Here is a 21,623-nt window from a genome sequence, read left to right as displayed (position 1 = left end):
CATGGGCAGTGCCCGACTGCATCTTTGTACCTGCATGAGGCGAGTTCTCATGCCAATCAGACTTGTGCACGAAGAGCCACACCCTGATCAGCATTATTCCTCGACTCTGTGCAGACGCCATCAATCAGCCAGCAGAGGTCATAATTGTATGAGGTCCCTATCCGGCTCTCTACCTGGATAAACGACAGCCAAACGTTGTTTATATAGCCGCCCAGCTCAGCCGGATGGCGGAGCTGAGATTCTATACAATGTATTCTAAATCTCAGATCTGGTGCGGTAGCATATTTTACCGCTGCACCACCTGAGTGACCGTTTGTACTTAAGTTTGATACGGAAGGATACTGGAAACAAGATGGTAGTGATGTGTGCAGAGCACTTTGTTTTTATTATGCCATGTTATCACATTTGTGATATTCACGGCAGGAATCAGTGTTTTATGCTAATTTTCTTGGTCTTGTATTATATACACCGATCAGCCATAACATTAAAACCACCTCCTTATTTCTACACACATTGTCCATTTTATCAGCTCCACTTACCATGTAGAAGCACTTTGTAGTTCTACAGTTACTGACTGTAATCAATCTGTTTCTCTGCATGCTTTGTTAGCTCCATTTCATGTTGTTCTTCAATGGTCAGGACTCTCCCAGGACCACTACAGAGTAGGTATTATTTGGGTGGTGGATCATTCTCAGCACTGCAGTGACACTGACATGGTGGTGGTGTGTTAGTGTGTGTTGTGCTGGTATGAGACACAGCAGTGCTGCTGGAGTTTTTAAACACCTCACTGTCACTGCTGGAATGAGAATAGTCCACCAACCAAATATATCCAGCCAACAGCGCCCTGTGGGCAGCGTCCTGTGACCACTGATGAAGGTCAAGAAGTTGACAATTCAAACAGCAGCAATAGATGAGCGATCGTCTCTGACTTTACATCTACAAAGTGGACCGACTAGGTAGGAGTGAAACAAGGAGGTGGTTTTAATGTTATGGCTGATCGGTGTATGTTTTTAGTCTTGTATTATTGAGGAGTTTAAGGATTATTTCTGTATTATCTTGGGTGAGGATTTTTTAAACGTATTGGGCATATGTAGCAATTGTCTTTCTTAGTTGTGTTTTGGACATTCATTCAGGATGTTGTATAGTGATTGGTTGTAGACCACTTAGTAAAACGAGAACTCTGGCAGAAGAAAATTCCTTAACCAAGAGCACAGAGAAAATTGCTGACCAGAGCGCTTGTGTTTCCCACAGTTGAGAAGTTTGGACTCATTAAGGAAGCAGAGAATCTGCCTCATACGCACAAAAACACAGAAAAGAACCACGACATAAAGCGACCACAGAACAAATGAAACAATCATTATAAAATCGACATGAAAGTGCAAATTCTGTTCAGAACAGTCTTAACCGGGCAGAGCACCACAATTGTGTGAAGGCTAAAAAAAAAAGTCTCACTGAGAAGATGATGCTGAGATACACTGACCAGCGTGAGGTGTGTTAGGGTCCTTATGTGTGTGTGTTTGCATGTACCCATCACACCCACTGCTGCAGGGATCGTCTACAGTGAACCAGCACTTTAGGAGTCTCTTTGTTCTGCAGAGTTTTGATGATAATGAAAATGGCTCCAAGAATGCACAGCACCAGGACCAGAGGCACCGTCACCAAGACGAGGGTCGTCACACGGTCGTTAGAGTCTTTGCCTTCTAACACCACTTCCACCTTGTCGTCTTCGCCGTCGCTTAAATCAACGTTGTCGCGGTCGCCGTCGGTATCGTCGCTGTCGTCTGTGTAGTTGTTGTCGTTGTCTTTGTCCCGCTCTTTCGTCTCTGGCTCCCGATGGTCTGGCTTCACATCCGGATCTGTGCTGGGATCGAAGTGGACGCGGCATCCCATGAAATCGTTCAGAATGGATCTCGGGTATCCTTGGTCCACCTTCATCCGCTTGTTGTCGAAGCGCCAGTATTTGACACCTTTGTAGAAGTAGGTGTATGCTGGGTAGGAAACACATGGACCGTAATTTAACCAGACGAGCAGTGGAAATTACAAGCAAAATTTTGTCTTAAACTAAAAAGGTTTTTAACCTGCAAGGCATACGAGCACTTCTCAGGAGTGACAGATGACGGGTTATGCTAAGTTCACACTACACAACTACACAAGATCTCATGTTAGTCAGATTAACTGGCGCTGCGTGTTGGCTTCTGGCTGCATCTGGCTTCTTGCCTCTGGGACCGGAGCTGCCCACCCCAAATATAGACAAAGGCACAGAGCTTGGGGGTTCATGACCTTGTTACCTGCTTGCTCTCCCTTTTAGTTATGCTGTAATAATTAGGGGTGCCAGAGTCTAAAGCTACTCTCTGTAAAACTGACATTCTACTGTTAACGATTTTACATTGTAACTACATCTTCTGTTGTTTTACCCCGAGGTGGTTCTAACGGAAACCTGTTTACCCTCTCGAGGTTAAAGACTGCAAGTCAGACTGCCGTGCCAACAATGCTGCTCCTACTAGATGGGATGGGTCCCTGCAGAGTCTGGTTCCTCTCAAGGTTTCTTTCTATAATTTTAAGGGACTTTTTCCCTGTCACTGTTGCCCTCGGCTTGCTCAACAGGGGTTTTTGGTCTGTTGGTCCTGGATTCTATAAAGTTGCTTTGAGACAATGTTCATTGTAAAAAGCGCTATATAAATAAATTTGACTTGACTTGTAATCAGGAGTCTTTCAAGTCGTGGTTTCTCAACACTACACGACTAATCGGCAATAGTGGGTCACACACTAGACAATCTATCACCAGGAGGAATCGCAGACGAGTCTGTCTGGTCTTCCAAACTATGTTTTGTCACAAAAATACAAGCGAGAAGTGACGGGGGGATAATGACACCATGTGTGAGATGTGTTTTTCCTTCCAAAAATGGTTGTCAGCAGGAATTGAGCAATCCAAGTTGTTTGTGTGTTGATATGTAGCAAAAAGACAAGAAGGAAGAGGAAAAGAATCTGTGTGAATCGTGGCAAGCAGGGATAATCTGTTCTTGGTATTTTTGGTTTGGCATGGACGATAAGGAGACAAATACTGTAAAGTGTGTGTGTGTGCTGATATAGTCTAATAGAAACTATTTTGCTTTTACAGCTCCTCCCCCGTTCTCATTGGCTGTAGTTCGACACCACTCTCACTGTCAATAACAACCTGATTGCAACACTTTTCACACTGAAGAATTCAGCAACAGGTCCAGATAATTCAGCACCCTAGATAATTTCCTTGAGTCTTGTGATCGGCGAGCCGCTCGGATCGAGTCGTTAAACAGACAGTGATCTGATTTTCGAGCCCTGAGCGATTTGCCTCCGAGCTGGCGCATATATTGGCTACCTGTCAGCGGGTGAAAATCAGGGTAAAATTGTGCAGTGTGAACTAGGCATTACTGGTTATTAAACTCTACATGGGTTAATCGGCCATAAATAGCAAGCCAACTGTTCTTTTTCTTTCTTTCTGCTGGTCCAATGTCTAGGGATCGCCACTGCGGATCTGCACAGCATACCAGACCTGGCACTTGTTTTTTTTTTTTATGTCAGATTCCCTTCCTGATGCAACCCTACTTTTTTAAATCTGGGCTTGGGATCGGCCGTTTTAGGTTAGGTTACTAGAATATAAAAATTGGAATGTGGCATTTACAAGTGTGATGCCACATTTATAATTTTCCCAGTATAGTACATTTTGAAATACAGATGACGCATTAAATGTGCAGAAAATAGAAAATTTTTTGCTTGTTCCTTGTAAATGATGTTTCCTTTTTTACTTCTTTACTCATTTCCAATTCCCTATTGCAGTTCCACTTCTGCAATCCCACCCCTTTCTGGCTGGGGAGAACACTGATGATAACCATTTATCTTAACCTAGGTTACGTTGATAGATTGCTAGCATAGGATTAACTTCTTCAGAATGAAATTGAATCCTTAATATTATAAAGATGTAGGTGCTTGGGTGGTGCAGTCGTAAATTGCACTAGCCTGGATTCCCAGCGTTAGCCTGGATTCCCAGCGTTTGCTTGGATCCCCAGCGGTGCTATAGGATTTCTACATAACGAAACGGTTGGGTATGTCTGGGGGGGGGGTGTTGAGCCGAGGCCCAGTGATAGATTTAGCAGCATCATTTAGCAGCCGCTTTTATCCAAAGCAACATGTGACATAATACAAAGCAAACAATAGAGGATTAAGAGCCTTACTCGTGGCCCAACAGTGGCAACTTAGCAGAACATTCTGATTACTAGTCCAGTACCTTAACTGCTGAGCTACTTTTGCTTTTTTCACTTAACTGTACATCTGTATCTGTAACTTTAACAAAACTGACGATGCCCAACAGTGTGAAGTGAAGCGTGAAGTAATCCAGACCCAGAAATGGAGCTTTTGGAAATCACTGCAACAGTTTTTCAGCAGTGAAGTCAGATTTTCCCTCTAACAGTTCTACATCAGTTGGTCACCAGTACTCTAATGAGGAGCATTTTCCTGGGCAGCTACTCTGAGGCCCTAACTCACCTCCGTCATCGCTGAGGAAGGCCCCTTTAGGAGAGCTGGGGATAGAACCCCACACGCTGATAGGTCGAGGGTAGTCTTTGTCCACGGCTCGATTTTCCTCACTGAAACGCCAGTACCTGCAGGAGAGAAGCAAGCAAGGGTTTTTATAAGACCCATGATAATAAATGAGTAAATGTAGAGCAGTAAAAATAATAAGCTGAGATGGAACATTTCACCAATACTATTTATGTAAGAACAAAAAGGAAAAACGCTGCACAAAATAAATCATTTGAAATGTTAAACCAAATTAACCTGCTAGAAGATGAATCATGACTTTTTATTTGCTATTTATCCATTTTTTATACATTTTTCCCTTTTTCAGCTTTTCCGTTAAAAAAGCTTGATGTGACAATGTATTAAAAGAACGACATAGAAACACTAAACCTCTCTTAATTATTACTGCTCATAAGTTCTCTCCACTAATGAAATCCGTTGCTTGTTATTTTAGCACAATAAGTCATGTTAATAGGAAATGACGACACAGTTTTGAGAAGCAGTTTTGTCACTTCTCATGTGAATGAGCCTTTACTTTTTTTTCTATTTTATTTATGCATTGTCTCCCATTTAGCGTACTTAATTTGTCTTCTGCTGCTAGGAATCCCCGACTGCATTCGAGGAAGATATATTTTCTGCTCATGCCCCCTCCGACCCTTGCGCAGTCCTTAGCAGATCCCTTTTTCACCAATGCACTCTGCACAGGCACCTCTATCTGCTAATCAGGATCCTTGCACCCACATACTCTGGTCATCCTGCCCTTGCAGACACAGTAGCAAATTAGTGTCTGCTGCAGGCACTGCCACTCATGCCCACAAGATGGCACCCAGCCGACCGGTGGCAACTCCGAGTTTCGAAATGAGGAGTGTGGAATATCCCGCTGCGCCATCTGGTCACCTTGAATGCCCTTTACTAAAGGGAATATGGTATTCCAAGATCAGGCATCTCCATGATTAAGAAGCAGTAGGAAACAATAAAGAAGTAAAGGTAAAGTGCAGGTTTTATTGTATTTTTATATTGATTAACTGGGTTTTTTTTGTATTTCAGTGTTTTTATATTATACTTGTGTTATTTTCAGTGTGTAAGTGTCAAAAACAACCCCATTATTTTACATTAGCCTAAAATATATGCAGTTCCATGGGACCGTGGAACACATTAACAGGTTTCCCAAACATTCTTATGGGGAAAAAATACTGTGAACTCACCACCAATATATATATATATATATATATATATATTATATATATTACCTGTCTCCTCTGAAGAAGTAGGTGTAACCAGATGGCTCCCACCATACAGCTGTGTCTATTTTATCGGGCATGCCATGACCATAGTGATACAGATCCTGAGGATATCCCGGTAGCACATCAGCCTCTCTGAAGAGCCAGTACTTACTGCCTGTAGGGTGAGAAATACCCCTGTTAATATGTCCTGAGTATAAGAATTATATCTGGATAAGGAGACCTATAAAAAAAGCAGATGCATGGCAGCTCAAAAAAAACGCTAGCCCACTTTCATGCAAAGTTTAAGCTCCTGAGTACAAGGTCTCTGGCATAGTGGGTCATTGCATGAGACTGCTGCACCACATCAGTGCAACAGGCTCTTTTTATTGACATTGTTTTAAAAATTCAACTCCAGCTTTTCCACTTTACCTCTAACAGAACTAATTATGAAGTCTTCTGTTTTTGAAAATGATTTCCCTGGTTATAACTCACATCTGCAAACTGAAAGATAGTCGACAGGCCAAGTAGGGTAGGAGGAGCAAAAAGATGGAACAAACAGGGCTTGGTTTTATATCTTTGAATGTCTTTAAAATGACAGACGTGTTATTGTGTGGCATGAAGTGCTTCTTTTTTCAAGTATTGCCCAATAATTTCTCCCAAATGAGCCATGACTGCTGAAGCTCTAACAGTGAGAGTGATTTGTAGTGTGCAGCAGCTGAGACCCGACACACAGCACTTTCCTTTCACTCCTCTTTTTCTAATGTGCAGGCTGATGCAACACAGACCCGATCTGGTTCTTCTGCCAAAACCCCCCTCCCCTTTCCTCTCCGCTTCAAGTGTTTTACCACTGACTCAGTTTGGCCTGTGTGCTATGGCAGGGACATCAGATGTTTTGAAAAAAGTGCATTGTTTGCTACATTTCTACATTTTTACTGGCTAAAATGTCTTAAAGCACTGCCCTCACCACATTATCAAAATTTGTGAGCAGATACGTACCTTTAAAAAATACGAATTTTCCATCGTGACGTTCATAGGCAGCATCTATGTCTTCAGGCAATCCCACCCAGAAGAAAGAAATAGGCATGGGGTAATTATCAAGAACCCGGTTTCTCCTCACCCTCCAAAACCAACGGCCCTAAAAAAGAAAGAGAAATGTACTTATGGTTAAAGCATTAGTTTGTCCCAAAACAAATTTTACACCATTTATTTACCACAAGCATTATAGACATTTGACGTTTGAAGACTATGGTTTTAGTTTTGCACTACAACAAGTCATTCAGCATTACAGGGATAAACTTGTGAGCAGTTGCTGGCTACAACTTTTCATTTGCCAGTGGTGGAGTGTTGTAACACGCATGAACAGCCATGCCATGAACTCTGCAAATATCTCACCAATGACCCATTCAACCCAATGGCGCACACAATTAATTTTGCCTGTTTAGGCACCTACTAAGTAAATAGCACCACCTGTGATTCGAACTTAAGATTTCATTTAGTTTTTTAATCAAAGCTTTATCCTGGTCAGGGTTGCAGTGGTTGCAGTTTCCACAAATTCACTTGGCATAATGCAGTAACACACCCTAAACAGGACACAAGTTCATCAGGGGGCCTCGGCCACCCCTTAGACATAACTAATCATGCCTGTATGCAGACACCCGACTGGCTAACAGCACCACTGGGGACTTGAACCCTGAATACCAGCAGCAGTGGAGCAGCGCAATTCACGGCTGTACCAGGGTGAATTTGATAAACAAATATTTACATGAATTCTAGTCTTTACGGACTTCCAAAATAACTCCAAAGGGGAAAGTGGCTTTCAGACATTGTGTATTTATATAAATGAAGACAAACATATGTGAGATTTAGACTGACACCCCCCTCTCCTTACTGCTGCTGTAACAACCTCCACTCTTTGTGTGCCTGTGAGAATTTGTATCCATTTAGTCAAAAGAGCAAATGTGAGGTCAGGCACTGATGTTGGACTAATGACAAGGTCTGGCTCAAAGCCATTTCTCCACTGTATTTTAAAGGTGTTCAGTGGGGTTAATATCAGGGCTTTGTGCTGGCCATTGAAATTCCTCCACAATAAGCTTGTCAAAGCACGTCATTATGGACTGTGCACAGGAAAAAAAAACCAAAAATATTTGCCAAATTGTTGCCTAAAAGTTGAAAGCTTTTAAGGCCTTTAATTAAATTTCTTACACCTGATAGCAAGCGGGTGTGGCTAAAACCCCTGAACTTAATACTTCTGGTCCCAAAAGTTGAAAGATTTTATGGTATTTAATTTAATATACCTGAGGGGTGTCACTAAAACCCCTGAACTTAATACTTCTGGTCACAGAGTGAAGCTCATTATACACAGATTCGGAATAACATTATGACCACCTTTCCTTATATTGTGTTGGTCCCCTTTGTGCTGCCAAAACAGCCCTGACCCGTCGAAACGGTATTCCCTGATGGCTGTGGCCTCTTTCAGAAGGATAATGCACCCTCCCACAAAGCAAAAATGGTTCAGGAATGGGTTTAAGGTGTTGACTTGGCCTCCAAATTCCCCAGATCTCAATCCAATAGAACATCTGTGGGATGTGCTGGACAAACAAGTCCGATCCATGGAGGCCCCACCTCACAACTTACAGGAGTTAAAGGATCTGCTGCTAACATCTTGTTTTTCACTTCACCTGTCAGTGGTCATAATGTGGTCATAGGCCTGGTCTGTGTATATTTAGTTGAACTTCAAGATGTTAAAATAAGTAGCAATGCCTGAATTTGAGCCTAATTTCTTCTACCATTCAAAACTAGGTGTAAACCAGTCACAGCTGTACAGTTGCCAGGTCACACAGTTTTCAGCTGAATTTGGTTTCAGTAATTTGAATATATATTAAAACATGAGTGAGTGGCCTTGTGATGTGGTCCCCTATCTTTCTTCACCTGTCTTATAAATTATCTCTGTATGTTTCTGGAGTAATATATTCAATGACAAGATTTATGAATTGTGTGAATCTATGACTTTTTGTTAAATATTTGCCATTGTCTTGTCTGCCAAAAGGGATCGATTGGTGCAACACCACATTACTGCCGATGGTCTTGGAATGAAATTATTTTTGGCCATAAAACATATATTTAACACTGGGCAAGTACTGCAGAGCTGTAGCATTACCTTAAAAACAAACATCTCGCCCCTTAGCAATGCAATTGTGTTAAAATCCCCATCACAGATGTCCGGGGGGCCCTGGTCTGACCGGCGGGTGGGCCGTGGTGCAGCTGGAGGAACCCAGGGCTGAGTAGCTCTCTCTGGTGGTCTGGTGGCTCTCTCTGGGGGTCTTGTGGCTCTCACAGGAGGTCTGGTGGCTCTTTCAGGTGGTCTGGTGGCCCTCTTAGTGGTTGTCGTGGTTATTCCAGGAGCAGTGGTGGGCGTTGTCTGGGGCTCAGTTGTAGTGTACGGCTTTGTTGTGGTAGGAGAATGCTCAGTGGTCACAACCTCAGGAAGGAATTCTGTTCACACACATCAACATAGTGCATATTAAGCAAGCAACAAGCTTGTGTTTTTGATGAATCCACACACAATGTAACTGAAACTAACTGGCATCACTGTTTTTCCACTGGTGAGCAGCTGTGGCAGGAATCCAGGGAGGCGCTCTGGCTCAGTGATGCAGCACAGGCCATTTAGTACGCCCACGATGGAGAAAACAGACTAATACGCAATAACTAAAGGAAATTAATGTTTTATTCTGCAGAAGCATGGAAAACTAGAAAAGACTTTCAGTTTGCTGATCCAGGCATACAAAACACAAAAGTGCACAAAAACTTTAATGGATGATTTTTCAGCTGCTAGCTTCAAGTTGACTTATAGGTTAGAAATGCTGTGTTCTTAAAACCATCTACCAATATTTTTGAGTTTAACACATGTCAACCAAGGAGTAGATATGACCCAAACAAGATTCTAAATACTTGGGTAAAAATAAACTGTATTTAAATTAAGTAAGCTCAAACCAAATGGTTGAGCAGATCATTAAAAGGTTAAGCAAAACAGACAATACAAAAGTGCCCACCGTAGAGCTGCTGAATGGCTCTGATGTCATCTTTGCTCAAAGAGAAGTTCTCCGTATCCATCCACTGGTAGAAAGGAGCCATGATGGCCAATGAGTCATTGGAGTGGTCTAGACCCAGTGCGTGCCCCAGCTCATGAACTGCTACCAAGAACAGATCAATACCTAGAGACACAGGGCATGAAAAACACAGACAAACATAGAGCAGTGAGTGCTTATAATTAAACCTGTTTAAATGTGGAAATGGAAATAGAAATCAATTACAGCCCGGAGTAATAGACTTAGGCTTGGTCTTTATTTGGAAAATGGTCTATTATATTGTTCCAAAATCAGATCTGGTGGTACCTGCTCCTTCCTGCTGGTTGAGGGTCCAGGGTTCATCCATATCAAAATGTGTGTCTCCTCCTATGGCAGGACCAGGGTAAAAAGCATGAGCCACTGATCCTCCCTCGCCATCGAACAGTGTCATGTCTCCGTGGTATCCAGAGGCAAACAGCAGGATAATATCTGGCCAAGTACTGCCATTCTTTATTTCATGGTAAGGGACCTCGTCGAATCTCAGGGGTATCACCTTCTCCCAAACTTTAAATGCTTTGCGAATGGCCTCGTACGACTGCTGCTGGCCGACGCGGGGTGAGTGGTTCTGAATGCTGAGAGAAATAAAAATAATGTTATATATTAGTGTCAGAGCTACAGTGCAAAATGTACAAAACAAATGCCAGGCCTCAAACATGCTTTTGGGTTAGATTAAATTTGCATACATTAATTTTTAATTATTTTTACATAATGCAGAAGGCCAGACACAATGCCACAGCTGGCACAGTGGGTGACACACAGAAACATGGGGCCTGGCAAACTGGGTTTGATAGCCGCTTCCAGTTAATGTCTTTAAGGAATTTATTTATTTATTAGGATTTTAACGTCATATTTTACACACTTTGGTTACATTCATGACAGTAATGGTAGTTACTGGTTACACAAGATTCATCAGTTCACAAGTTTAATGTCAAACACAGTCACGGACAATTTTGTATCTCCAATTCACCTCACTTGTACGTCTTTGAGCTGTGGGAAGAAACCGGAGCTCCCGGAAGAAACCCACACAGACACGGGGAGAACATGCAAAGTCCACACAGAAAGGGCCCATACCGCCCCATCTGGGGATCAAACTCAGGACCTTCTTGCTGAGCGGCGCCAGTGCTACCCACCGAGCAACCCCCAGTTCGGAATTGTCTTTTGGTGTATTGGAGTGTCTATCAGGGGGTATTCCTGTCTTGTGTTTCTGAATGGTGCAGGACCCATTGTTATCCTGACCATGATGAAGTGGATCATAAAGAAGAAATAAATGAACGAACCAATGAATTGAATGAACATAACAGACCATTCAAGAGACTAAGATTTAACTTGCTTTGTGGGCTTTGAATAAAGCCACTTTATTCAATAGTCATGTGTCTACATGATTGGATCATGTGACCAACACTCACTGTAAAAGACCTACTTGCCTGCTCAATGAACACTATGGTATATCTAAATGTTGACAAAGAGAAGTGTAGTTCTATAAGTAGTTAAAAAACAAGTTCTATAAGTTCTATATGTAGTTCAGAAACTTTTTGAAGATCCCTCGTATGATAAAGCTTTCTATAGCTTTCACTTCTCTCCTGCAAAATGTTCATGTCAAACTCCCATGTGTTGCAGGTTACAAATTAGCCATGCATTGAATTGTGTTAAATAGGGATGTAACGATGCACCACAAGACATTTAAAATTCGATTTATATCGATTCAAATCGGTTTACATGTATAATGAATCAATATTCATTTTAAACAGCAGAAGGCACTGGCGCTATTCACCTCGCCTGGTTGGCAACACTACAGGGTTGCCAGGTTCGGAATTTTCCAGCCAAATGTATTTATGTGAGGATACGTTCTTCATTTGTATTTTATTTATTTATTTATTTGGGATTTTTACGCCATGTTAAACACGTGTGTCATTTAATGGCAGGAACTGGGTATTATATATCTGTCTTTTTTTTATCTTGTCTTTATCATTTGGTCCATTTTATATTTTCATTTTCATTTTTATGGTTGCGAGGTAGGTTAATACTGTTCTTGTGTTGTCTTGTGTAATGATTTCTTTTATGGTTTCAGGCATGTGCACTTGTTGTCTTTCCTTTGTGTATTTAGGGCATTCGATCAAAATGTGTTATAGTTGTAACTGTTTGGCAGGTTTCACATGTTGGTGGGTTTTCTCCTTTTACCAGGTATTGGTGGGTTATCCTGATGTGGCCAATTCTGCATCTTGTGTATATGGTTTGGTCTATGCGTCGTCCCTGGTGAGTTCTTGGTTTGGTATTGATGTTTGGGTGTATTTCACAGAGTTTGTTGGTGGTCTGAGCGTTCCATTCAACTTGCCATTTTTTCTTGCTGTAGGAGTGTATTAGTGGTTTGTCTGTTGATGGGATTTTGATGTTTGCCGTATTTTGGTTTGTTTTTTCTCTAGCTAATTGATCTGCTTTTTCGCTCCCTTCTATTCCGCTGTGTCCTGGTACCCAGCATAGCTTTATGTCATACTCCAGTTCTGTTAGCATGTTGATTGACCTTTGTACATTGTTGATTATAGGATGGTCTGATGTGCATGATTCCAGGGCTTTAAGGCATGAGTGTGAGTCTGTGCATATTAAGATTTTGTGTTTTTGTTTTCCTTCCGCATATTTTAGTGCCATAAGTATGGCAAGGGCTTCTGCGCTGTAGATGGAGCTGGGTTGGGGTTTCTTCATTTGTATTGTTCATTTATTTATTTAATGTGGGATTTATTTCATTTGTTTTTTTTTTTACACAAAAAGGGAAATGTGCAGCATTGTTTTGCATAGTTTGTACCTACCTCAAAAAAAAAAAAAAATCTCTTTAAAAAATAAGGCATTCATTCTTTAGATAAATAAAATATATTTTATTTTTTAAAGAGAATAAAAGGAAACTTTGTCATAATTTGTCTTCAATTTCATTTTGTATCGTGTATCGTGAAACCAGTATCGTGAATTGCAATGCACTGTGGGTAGAGTGTATCGTTACATCCCTAGTGTTAGCCAGAGGGCTCAAACTCAATCACAGAGAGGGCCAAAATTAAAAAATTTTACTATGATGAGGGCCAAACAGGGTCAACATTTATATTTAGGTAGGTTACACGAGCATAACTGACTTCTGATCTCTGATGAATGTGCAATAGAGTGGAGGGAAAGGTGCAGCTGGGCTTGCAGGTCTTGGCATATTCACTGCTGCAATGCATTCTGGGACTTGTAGTATCAACAGTGTGCATCCTATATAATGGCGGGCCAGATATAGATGTACCTCGGGTCAACAGAATTATTCCCTTTTGTGTTGGGGTCTCTGTAGTGCTTTCTTTGCTATGAAAAACAACTTTTAGTTTGTGTGCTTCTGTAAACACATTATTTTCAGGACATGAATCATTCTCTCTCCACACCACCACTGAAGCAGCGACTCTCTTTAATGCAACAGCTTTCAATGTGCAGTGCAGCTGTTCCCGTTACACACGACACAAACCCACTTCGTGCGGATACACTTTATGCAATATCACTTGTCACCTCCCATTAAGCTGCTGCTGCCTATGCCAGACCCACAGCTGCCTCACAGCAACACAGTGAGCAGTATGAACACATCCAGGGCTGTAGCTGTAAGTATACTGCTCCAAGGATACAGAACCATCAAAGAATATGGTTCAGTGCTCTTTTACGGAAATCAATCTGTTGTTTTTAACCTGTAAGTCAGCCTGACTTTGTTCCACTTGCGGCTCGTCTTGGAATGCAGAGCGTATCTTTTCCGTCTGGCGTGTTCGTCACTGGTCACCTCAAATAGATCAGATACACCACAGCGAGGACGCCTCATCGCTCTGAAAACACATGGGTTAAAAAAGTCAGGAGGTTCTCCTGTTTACAAAAATAACAAAATACCACAGAGAAAATTGTTAAGGGTTACCAGCAACAAATTTCATACAGTGTATTCATCTTAAAGCCAGTATAATATCAGTGATCATTCTGATGTAGGGTTAATGCAGCACTATCATTTTTATTGCACTCTTCTACAATAACACTAGTCTAACTTAAATCTAATAGCGTGTTAAATATAGAAAATTTGCTAAATTGTTGCTTAGTTTTGCAATATGGTTGCTAAGGTGTTTTATCTTATTGTATTAATGGTTGCTAGAAAGTTGCTATGGTATTCCAGGTGGTTGTTAAAATGTCTTTTAGGTGGTTGGTAAGATGTTGCTAGGCGGTTGCTTCAGTATTTTAGGTGGTTGCTATGTTGTTACTACTGATTGCTATGGCATAAGGGCAGAGGTATCTCAGTGGTTAAGGTACTGGACTAGTAATCAGAAGGTTGCTGGTTCAAGCCCCATCACTGCCAAGTTGCCACTGTTGGGCCCCTAAACATGGTCCCTAACCCTCAATTGTTTAAACTGTGTTCAGTCATAATTGTAAGTTGCTTTGGATGAAAGTGTCTGCTAAATGTTGTACATGTAAACACATCCCAGGTGGTTGCTAGTGTGTTGGACAGCAAGGTCCCTAACCCTCAATTGCTCCAAGTGTGTTAAGTCGTAATTGTAAGTCACTTTGGATAAAAGCGTCTGCTAAATGCTGTAAATGTAAATTCATCCCAGGTGGTTGCAGGTATCAGCAAGTAATGTGCATCTAGTCTTAACTCTGCCTCCTACCTCAGACATTCATTAAAGCAAAAACAAGGCTGCTGGATATTAACTGATCCGAGTTCAGTTAAAATAAGGTACATACTTCAGAGTGACAGGGTCCGTCTGTCCGGTGACCTCTAGACCATAGAAGCGCTGCATGGTTTTGATAGCAGTGGACATAATCTTTGCTGACTGCATGGTGGACATCTGCTTGCTGGCCTGAGACAGGTAGCCATATCTTCTCAACCATGTCTTCAACAGCAAAGAAAAAGATAAAGAACAGGGAACTTGTTACATTTGGTAAATCAACACTCACATCAACACTAACTTTGCAAATAAAGATTAATCCCTAATTACATGTCTTAACATGCCATCATCTAGCTTGTTGGTTGACTAAGTTTGTTTGAATATCTGGATCAAAAGATTAGCAAACTAAATCACTCTTGATGATCTTCATTCAGTTTAGGAAAAAAAGTGGCAACCCATGGGTGAACACAGAGAGAGACCCAATGGCCAAATTGCCCAGCCAATAAAAATGTGCAAATGCACACCCCTAGCACAAAAAGACCTTAAAGAATTTCATTATTACAGGCCAGTTGGTAGGGCGGCACAGTGGGTAGCACTGTCACCTCACATCAATAAGGTAGAATTTGTATGGTCTCCCTGTGTCTGTGTGGGTTTCTGCCAGATGCTCCAGTTTCCTCCCACAGCCCAAAGACATGAAGTCACATTAACTGAAAATACTAAACTCAAAAGTTTCAAATGTTAGTAAAGCAGACTTAGAAAACCAGTGGGAGTTAATGTATACACTGATCAGCCATAACATTAAATCCACCTCCTTGTTTCTACACTCACTGTCCATTTTATCAGCTCCACACACCATATAGGAGCACTTTGTAGTTCTACAATTACTGACTGTAGTCCATCTGTTTATCTACATACTTTTTTGGCCTGCTTTCACCCTGTTCTTCAATAGTCAAGACCCCCTCGTACGTAGGTACTATTTGGGTGGTGGATCATTCTCAGCACTGCAGTTACAGTGACATGGTGGTGGTGTGTTATTGTGTGTTGTGCTGGTATGAGTGGATCAGACACAGCAGTGCTCCTGGAGTTTTTAAATACTGTGTCCACTCACTGTCCACGCTGTTAGACACTCCTACCTAGTTGGTCCACCTTGTAGATGTAAAGTCAGAGACGATCGCTCATCTATTGCTGCTGTTTGAGTTGATCTTCTAGATCTTCATCAGTGGTCACAAGACGCTGCCCACGGGGAGCTGTTGGCTGGATATTTTTGGTTGGTGGACTATTTTCAGTCCAGCAGTGACGGTGAGGTGTTTAAAAAATCCAGCAGCGCTGCTGTGTCTGATCCACTCATACCAGCACAACACACACTAACACACCACCACCATGTCAGTGTCACTGCAGTGCTGAGAATGACCCACCACCCAAATAATACCTGCTCTGTGGTGGTCCTGGGAGAGTCCTGACCATTGAAGAACAGCAAGAAAGGGGGCTAACAAAGTATGCAGAGAAACAGATAGACTACAGTCAGTAATTGTAGAACTACAAAGTGCTTCTATATGGTAAGTGGAGCCGATAAAATGGACAGTGAGAGTAGAAACAAGGAGGTGGTTTTAATGTTATGGCTGATCGGTATGTAAATGTCATCCTACATTTTTAATTAAATTATATATATATATATATATATATATATTAGGGCTGTCAAACGATTTAAATTTTTAATCGCGATTAATCTCAGAATTTCATATAGTTAATCGCGATTAATCGCATTAAAAAAAATCTGTGTAAATGTTATAGAAAACAAGGATTTTTATGTGAAATGTTACAATTAAAATGGTGAACACATTTTATGCTAAATGTACTGATGTTAAAAACTGCTGGGACAAGAGAAAACTGTAAGGGAGTTTTATTCCCTCACATACTAGGCAGTAAATGTCAGATTGTAGTTTAGAATTTCTCCATCAGCAAACATTGTAGATCAGCGGTGCTTTAGGTGGGATAAGGCGTAGTTATTGTAACAGACTTTTCTGTGGTTGTATTGTGACAATGGTTTGATGGCCGTTTCTACACGAAGTGAGTGTGTTTTGACCCTTTGGGGCTTCCATAGTGCATGGACTAACGTGCTTGACTCAGCTTTCCGGTATTTGGTACCTTAACAGAATAAGTTAATAAAAGTGTTCTGCTCCCGACAACTTGTGAATACAGCGTGTATTTATTTCTTTATAAGTGCATCACTACAACGCTCGGTTACATTATGTTTTTTAATGTCGGACTTGCCACCGTTTTTCATTTGCGGTTTGTTAACATAATGTAACCGAGCGTTGTAGTTCTACCAGTCAAGTCTCAACATTAACTAGAATTTGCGTTAACGGCACTATTATTTTTAATCGCGTTAAATTGAAATTGCGTTAATGCGTTATTATCGCGTTAACTTCGACAGCCCTAATATATATATATATATATATATATATATATATATATATATATATATATATATATATATATATATTATTCTAATAATTCTAATGTACATTGATTCATTGTAAAGCTGTTAAAAAGAGAGATTTTCATTGAACTCTTCAGCCATGACAGACTGGAGATAAACACACTCATGAGTGTGGAAGAATACAAACAGCTGTTGCAGCTCCCCTTGTTGCTACACTGAGAATCCAGCTTCTACTGGCGTAATTGCATTATGAATTACATCCTGACACACTATGAAATTCAACACTGTAAAATTGATATTGCATTGCTAAAAGACTGCATTCTTTGTTGCCTAAGTCTGCTTTTATTACATACTACCGTCATCATGTTACTTTTCTAACACCAATAAATTGCTTATTTTTTTCATTTATAAATCATATTTCTATTATTAATTTTGGTTAACAATCTTTAATTAACAATCTTTTGGTAAAGCCCTGTTTAAATAAAAAAGTGTCTGTTTAAATATTTGGTCATTGGAAATGTAATTTTCTAACAGTCAGTTCATCAGAGACCAAAATTGTATTCCAGCTGAGCCCCACCTTCCAGGCTGAACCCAGTGAACCTCAAACCCCCTAAATTCACAACATGACCTCCACAGCTGGAGCTGAAAATTTACAGATAAGAAAGAGGAGCCCCAGCAAAGACACAAACATCAGTAAAATATTTATAACTGTCCCGCAGCTGTGCTGAAATAACCTGTCTGATACACAGCAAATCCACAACAAAGAATTTTACAAAGTCAGCAAGTTTAGGGTTTTGCATAGCTTATGCTTTACAGTCAAAAGTATCAAATCCAGATTGTGTTACTCGACTCTGGGGAGATATTTTTCCAAGCTCTGGAGCACGGCTGCTTGAACAAAAGAAAAAACAGCTGTGGTCTAACTCATACCGAGATTAGATAGAGGATTGGATAGAGACTGGGTTGCAAATCTGGACAAAGCATCATAAAACAACAGGTTATATTACATGGCTTAAGGTTTCTGAACAACTGAATACCTACACATAATTTCAAAACCATAAGCAACTGTCAAAACAAGAGCTGGGTAATATGATTATATACAACATCCAATTATGGGAAGGTTTTTACCAGCAGAGATTTGTCTCTACCATTTATATTGAAGTAGTTTCATAAAGTGCCCCTGATGTCAAATAAACTGGACAGGACTGATTTATATAGTTTCAATAGATGTGAAATGATTGTAGAAACAAAATATAATCAAAAGACTTCAAATAAACATCATGGGTTTTTTTTGGCTTTTCCTATATTTTAGGGATGGCCACAACAAATCTGGTACGCATATCAGCCGTGGCCCAATTTCTACACCGGATGCCCTTCTTGATGCAACCCTGCTATTTATTTTGGGATCGGCACTGAGAGCACACTGACAAGTGTACCTCCCAATGGCTAAGCTGTTTCGGTAACCAATCCACCCCCACCCCCCAATAGTGGGATAGTGTAATTTAGTACTGCGCCACCAGAGCGTTTAATCTTGGTTTGTAATTGCACCTTGGGTAATTGGTCACTTATACCAAAAAGAAAAATATAGGATCTTTCCTATCACTTCTATGACAAAACCTGCTACTTTATTAAAAAGATCCATGAAAAAGGTATTGCAAACATACAGTTTAACATCAAATTCTTTTTTTACTGGAACTAAGGAGCACAGCAAAAATACCTTCAAAAATACCTCCATGCCATCTTAGCAATTAAGTATCATTGTAAAGCATTCTTGCCTCCTGGCCTCCTTTAATCCTCCTCTCCTACACTGTTGAATGATATCACCTTAGAGATCATCTCCAGTGTCCGATGCAGTGTGCTTTTCACCCCTCTTGCCAACACTTAATTTGAAATGGAACTTTAAATCATTAAGCTTTAGACGAACAGTTATTGTTCACTCACACAACTTTAAATTCACAATCACACATTTGCTAGTTATTTTAGTAAGGACGTTTTGTTTGAAACTCCATGAACACCCTTTTTGGGAGCACCTTAAGGCCCCTAACATTGCAATGGTACCCTATCGTACAGTATGGTATACATCCAAATCCAGGACTATTAATACAGCATACAGTACAGTATTGTCTGTTTCCAGTCACACAAGGGTACCCGTGAAAGTAGAAGTTTGCTGAAGGTGAGACAGTGAGAGCATTCTCCACCAGACACAGAGAGCCAATATGACACAGTAATTGTAAACAATAGTAGTAGCAACAACAGGACAATTTTTGGCTTGCCCCATTTTGGGTGCTGTGATGTTTTGTTTTCTATGCCTTGTTTTTTACTTGGCAATGAAAATAGACTCAGATTCAAAAAGTATCATACTACAGGGTACCATGCAGTGGAAAAGAAGCAATAAGTATGGTTGGTCTAGGAACATCACGTTGTCATTGCCAATAACTTCAGCATCTTGCTTAGAATAACAGTGTTACAGTAGCCGCTCTAGTGAGTTCCCTTCTAGGTTAGTTTGGAGGAGAGACCTGACCTAGGTAGCATGCCAGGAGCTTCATACTTTCTTTTCTTTCTTTATGAAGAACTAAATTGAGGTCTGGGGTATATTCAAAGATTTTTAAAACGATCTTGTATTGTTATCAGATGTGTATTGGAAACTTTTATCTCTCTTTTTTACATTATGGTGAACTGTCATAAGGTCTGTCAACAGGTATTTAAAGGCACTGTAAAAATGAAAATAACGAACGATCTACCTCAACATTGAACTCGTCCTCTTCTGCAAATATTCCAACACCATTCAGCGCCAACACAACAAGAGAAACAACTGCAGCAGGTGTGAATAAAGCCTGACAGATCATCTCTGCACGGGTTCGAATCCCGCCGGCCGATTCTCTTATCAAAGATGATCAGTTTGAAGTTGTCTTCACTAAGCGTGAACGCTCATGCACTGGCAACCCCAGCAAACTCTGTCCGTCAACACGTACCGACCAATTCCAAGATTTATAAACAAAATACTGTTGCACTTTAGCGTGGACTCCAAAAAAGCTGTAAAATCCAGTTTAGAGCTCGTAGTCTTTTAAAATACTCGGATATAACTTTAGTGAAGTTCCAGTCTTTAACAAATCACAGCTTGTTATTTGTAACGCATTAGCTTCTTTGCTCGTCTTCAAAGTACCACCACATGTCTTCGCGTCTTATCTAATAATAACAATTAAACGAACTTTTTGTTTTTAAACCGCTATTATTTCGAATAAATGGCAGAAAAAGGTCAGCTGTGAACTAGCGCCATGTCCTGTGCTGCTCAGTACCGGCTGAGTTTCGCAAAGAAAAGTTTTATGAAGCTGCAGGGTTGCCAGATTGTATAAATCATACTGTACGCCCAAACTGTGCAGAGTGTGGGCGGTGTGGTGAACAGCGTATCGCATTACATTAGGACACTACACTACAGATCACAGGTCCTGTGCACCAGGATTTAATCCTTAAAGACACTCACATTACTGTTTTTAAGATGTTTGGTATGTTCTCAGTGCAGTCAAATTCACTGAGCTCTGTATAATATGAGCTTTCTTACAGGTACTCTGGTGTCCTTCCACCTCTTAGTGGGTAGAACTGTCACCTCACAGCAAGAAGGTCCTAGGTGGGGCGGTCCTTTCTATGTGGAGTTTGCATGTTCTCCCCGTGTCAGTGTGGGTTTCCTCCGGGTGCTCCCGGTGTCCCCCCACAGTCCAAAGACATGCAAGTGAGGTGAACTGGAGATACAAAATTGTCCATGACTGTGTTTGATATAACCTTGTGTAATGAGTAACTACCGTTCCTGTCATGAATGTAACCAGTGTAAAACATGACGTTAAAATACTAATAAACAAACAAACAAACCTCTTAGAGCATGCAGTAGGTGGATTGGTTACTCTTAAATGCAGAATTTGAATTCAAGTCTCGAGGTGTCACCAGAAATGAGAAGTTGGAACTAGGAATGGCCGATAAATCCTGATTAATCTGAGGCTTAAACTGACATCCAAAGATTTATTAAGTTCCCTAATATTATTTATTTATTAGGATTTTAACCTCATGTTTTACACACCTTGGTTACATTTATGACAGAAATGGTAGTTGCTTGTTACACAAGATTCATTAGTTCACAAGCTGACATTGTCAAACAGGGTCAATTTTGTATCTCCAATTCATCTCACTTGCACGTCTTTGGACTGTGGGAGGAAACCAGAACCCACGCAGACACAGGGAAAACATGCAAACTTCTCACAGAAAGGACCCAGACCGCCCCACCTGGGGATCGAACCCAGTTCACAAGTTCTTGCTGTGAGGCTTGGAAAAAAAACTGACAATCAATTTTGACCTGCACTGTTTTACAACGTGTCAGCAAACGTTTGTTTGTTTATTAGGATTTTAACGTCATGTTTCACACCCTGGCCAAATTCATGACAGGAACAGCAGTCACTCATTACACGAGGCTCATCAGTCCACACGGTCACATCAAACACAGTCACGGACAATTTAGTGTTTGATACATCTCACTTGCACATCTTTGGACTGTAGGAGGAAACTGGAGCTCCAGGAGGAAACCCACGCAGACACGGAGAGAACATGCAAACTCCTCACAGAAAGGACCCAGACCACCCACCTGGGGATCAGGAAG

The 21,623-nt window shown here is 40.9% G+C and overlaps 1 protein-coding gene across 1 annotated transcript; it reads right to left on the bottom strand.

Annotated features, from left to right (window-relative positions):
• Positions 1-1,322: 1,322 nt before the first annotated feature.
• On the bottom strand, positions 1,323-19,942 carry mmp15a (matrix metallopeptidase 15a). The gene is made up of 10 exons (XM_063000761.1): positions 19,723-19,942; positions 14,621-14,769; positions 13,591-13,722; positions 10,166-10,470; positions 9,824-9,985; positions 8,932-9,266; positions 6,771-6,909; positions 5,802-5,949; positions 4,519-4,634; positions 1,323-1,988 (listed from the first exon to the last, which is right to left on the bottom strand). Exons 1-10 carry the CDS (start codon positions 19,825-19,827, stop codon positions 1,531-1,533), a joined length of 2,049 nt encoding a protein of 682 aa, XP_062856831.1. The 5' UTR covers positions 19,828-19,942; the 3' UTR covers positions 1,323-1,530.
• Between the last annotated feature and the right edge of the window lie 1,681 nt (positions 19,943-21,623).

The sequence above is a fragment of the Trichomycterus rosablanca genome, chromosome 8 (assembly GCF_030014385.1).
Source record: "Trichomycterus rosablanca isolate fTriRos1 chromosome 8, fTriRos1.hap1, whole genome shotgun sequence".
Classification (NCBI taxonomy): domain Eukaryota; kingdom Metazoa; phylum Chordata; class Actinopteri; order Siluriformes; family Trichomycteridae; genus Trichomycterus; species Trichomycterus rosablanca.
Note: the sequence above shows the minus strand (reverse complement) of the source record. Positions and strands in the feature narration are given on the sequence as shown.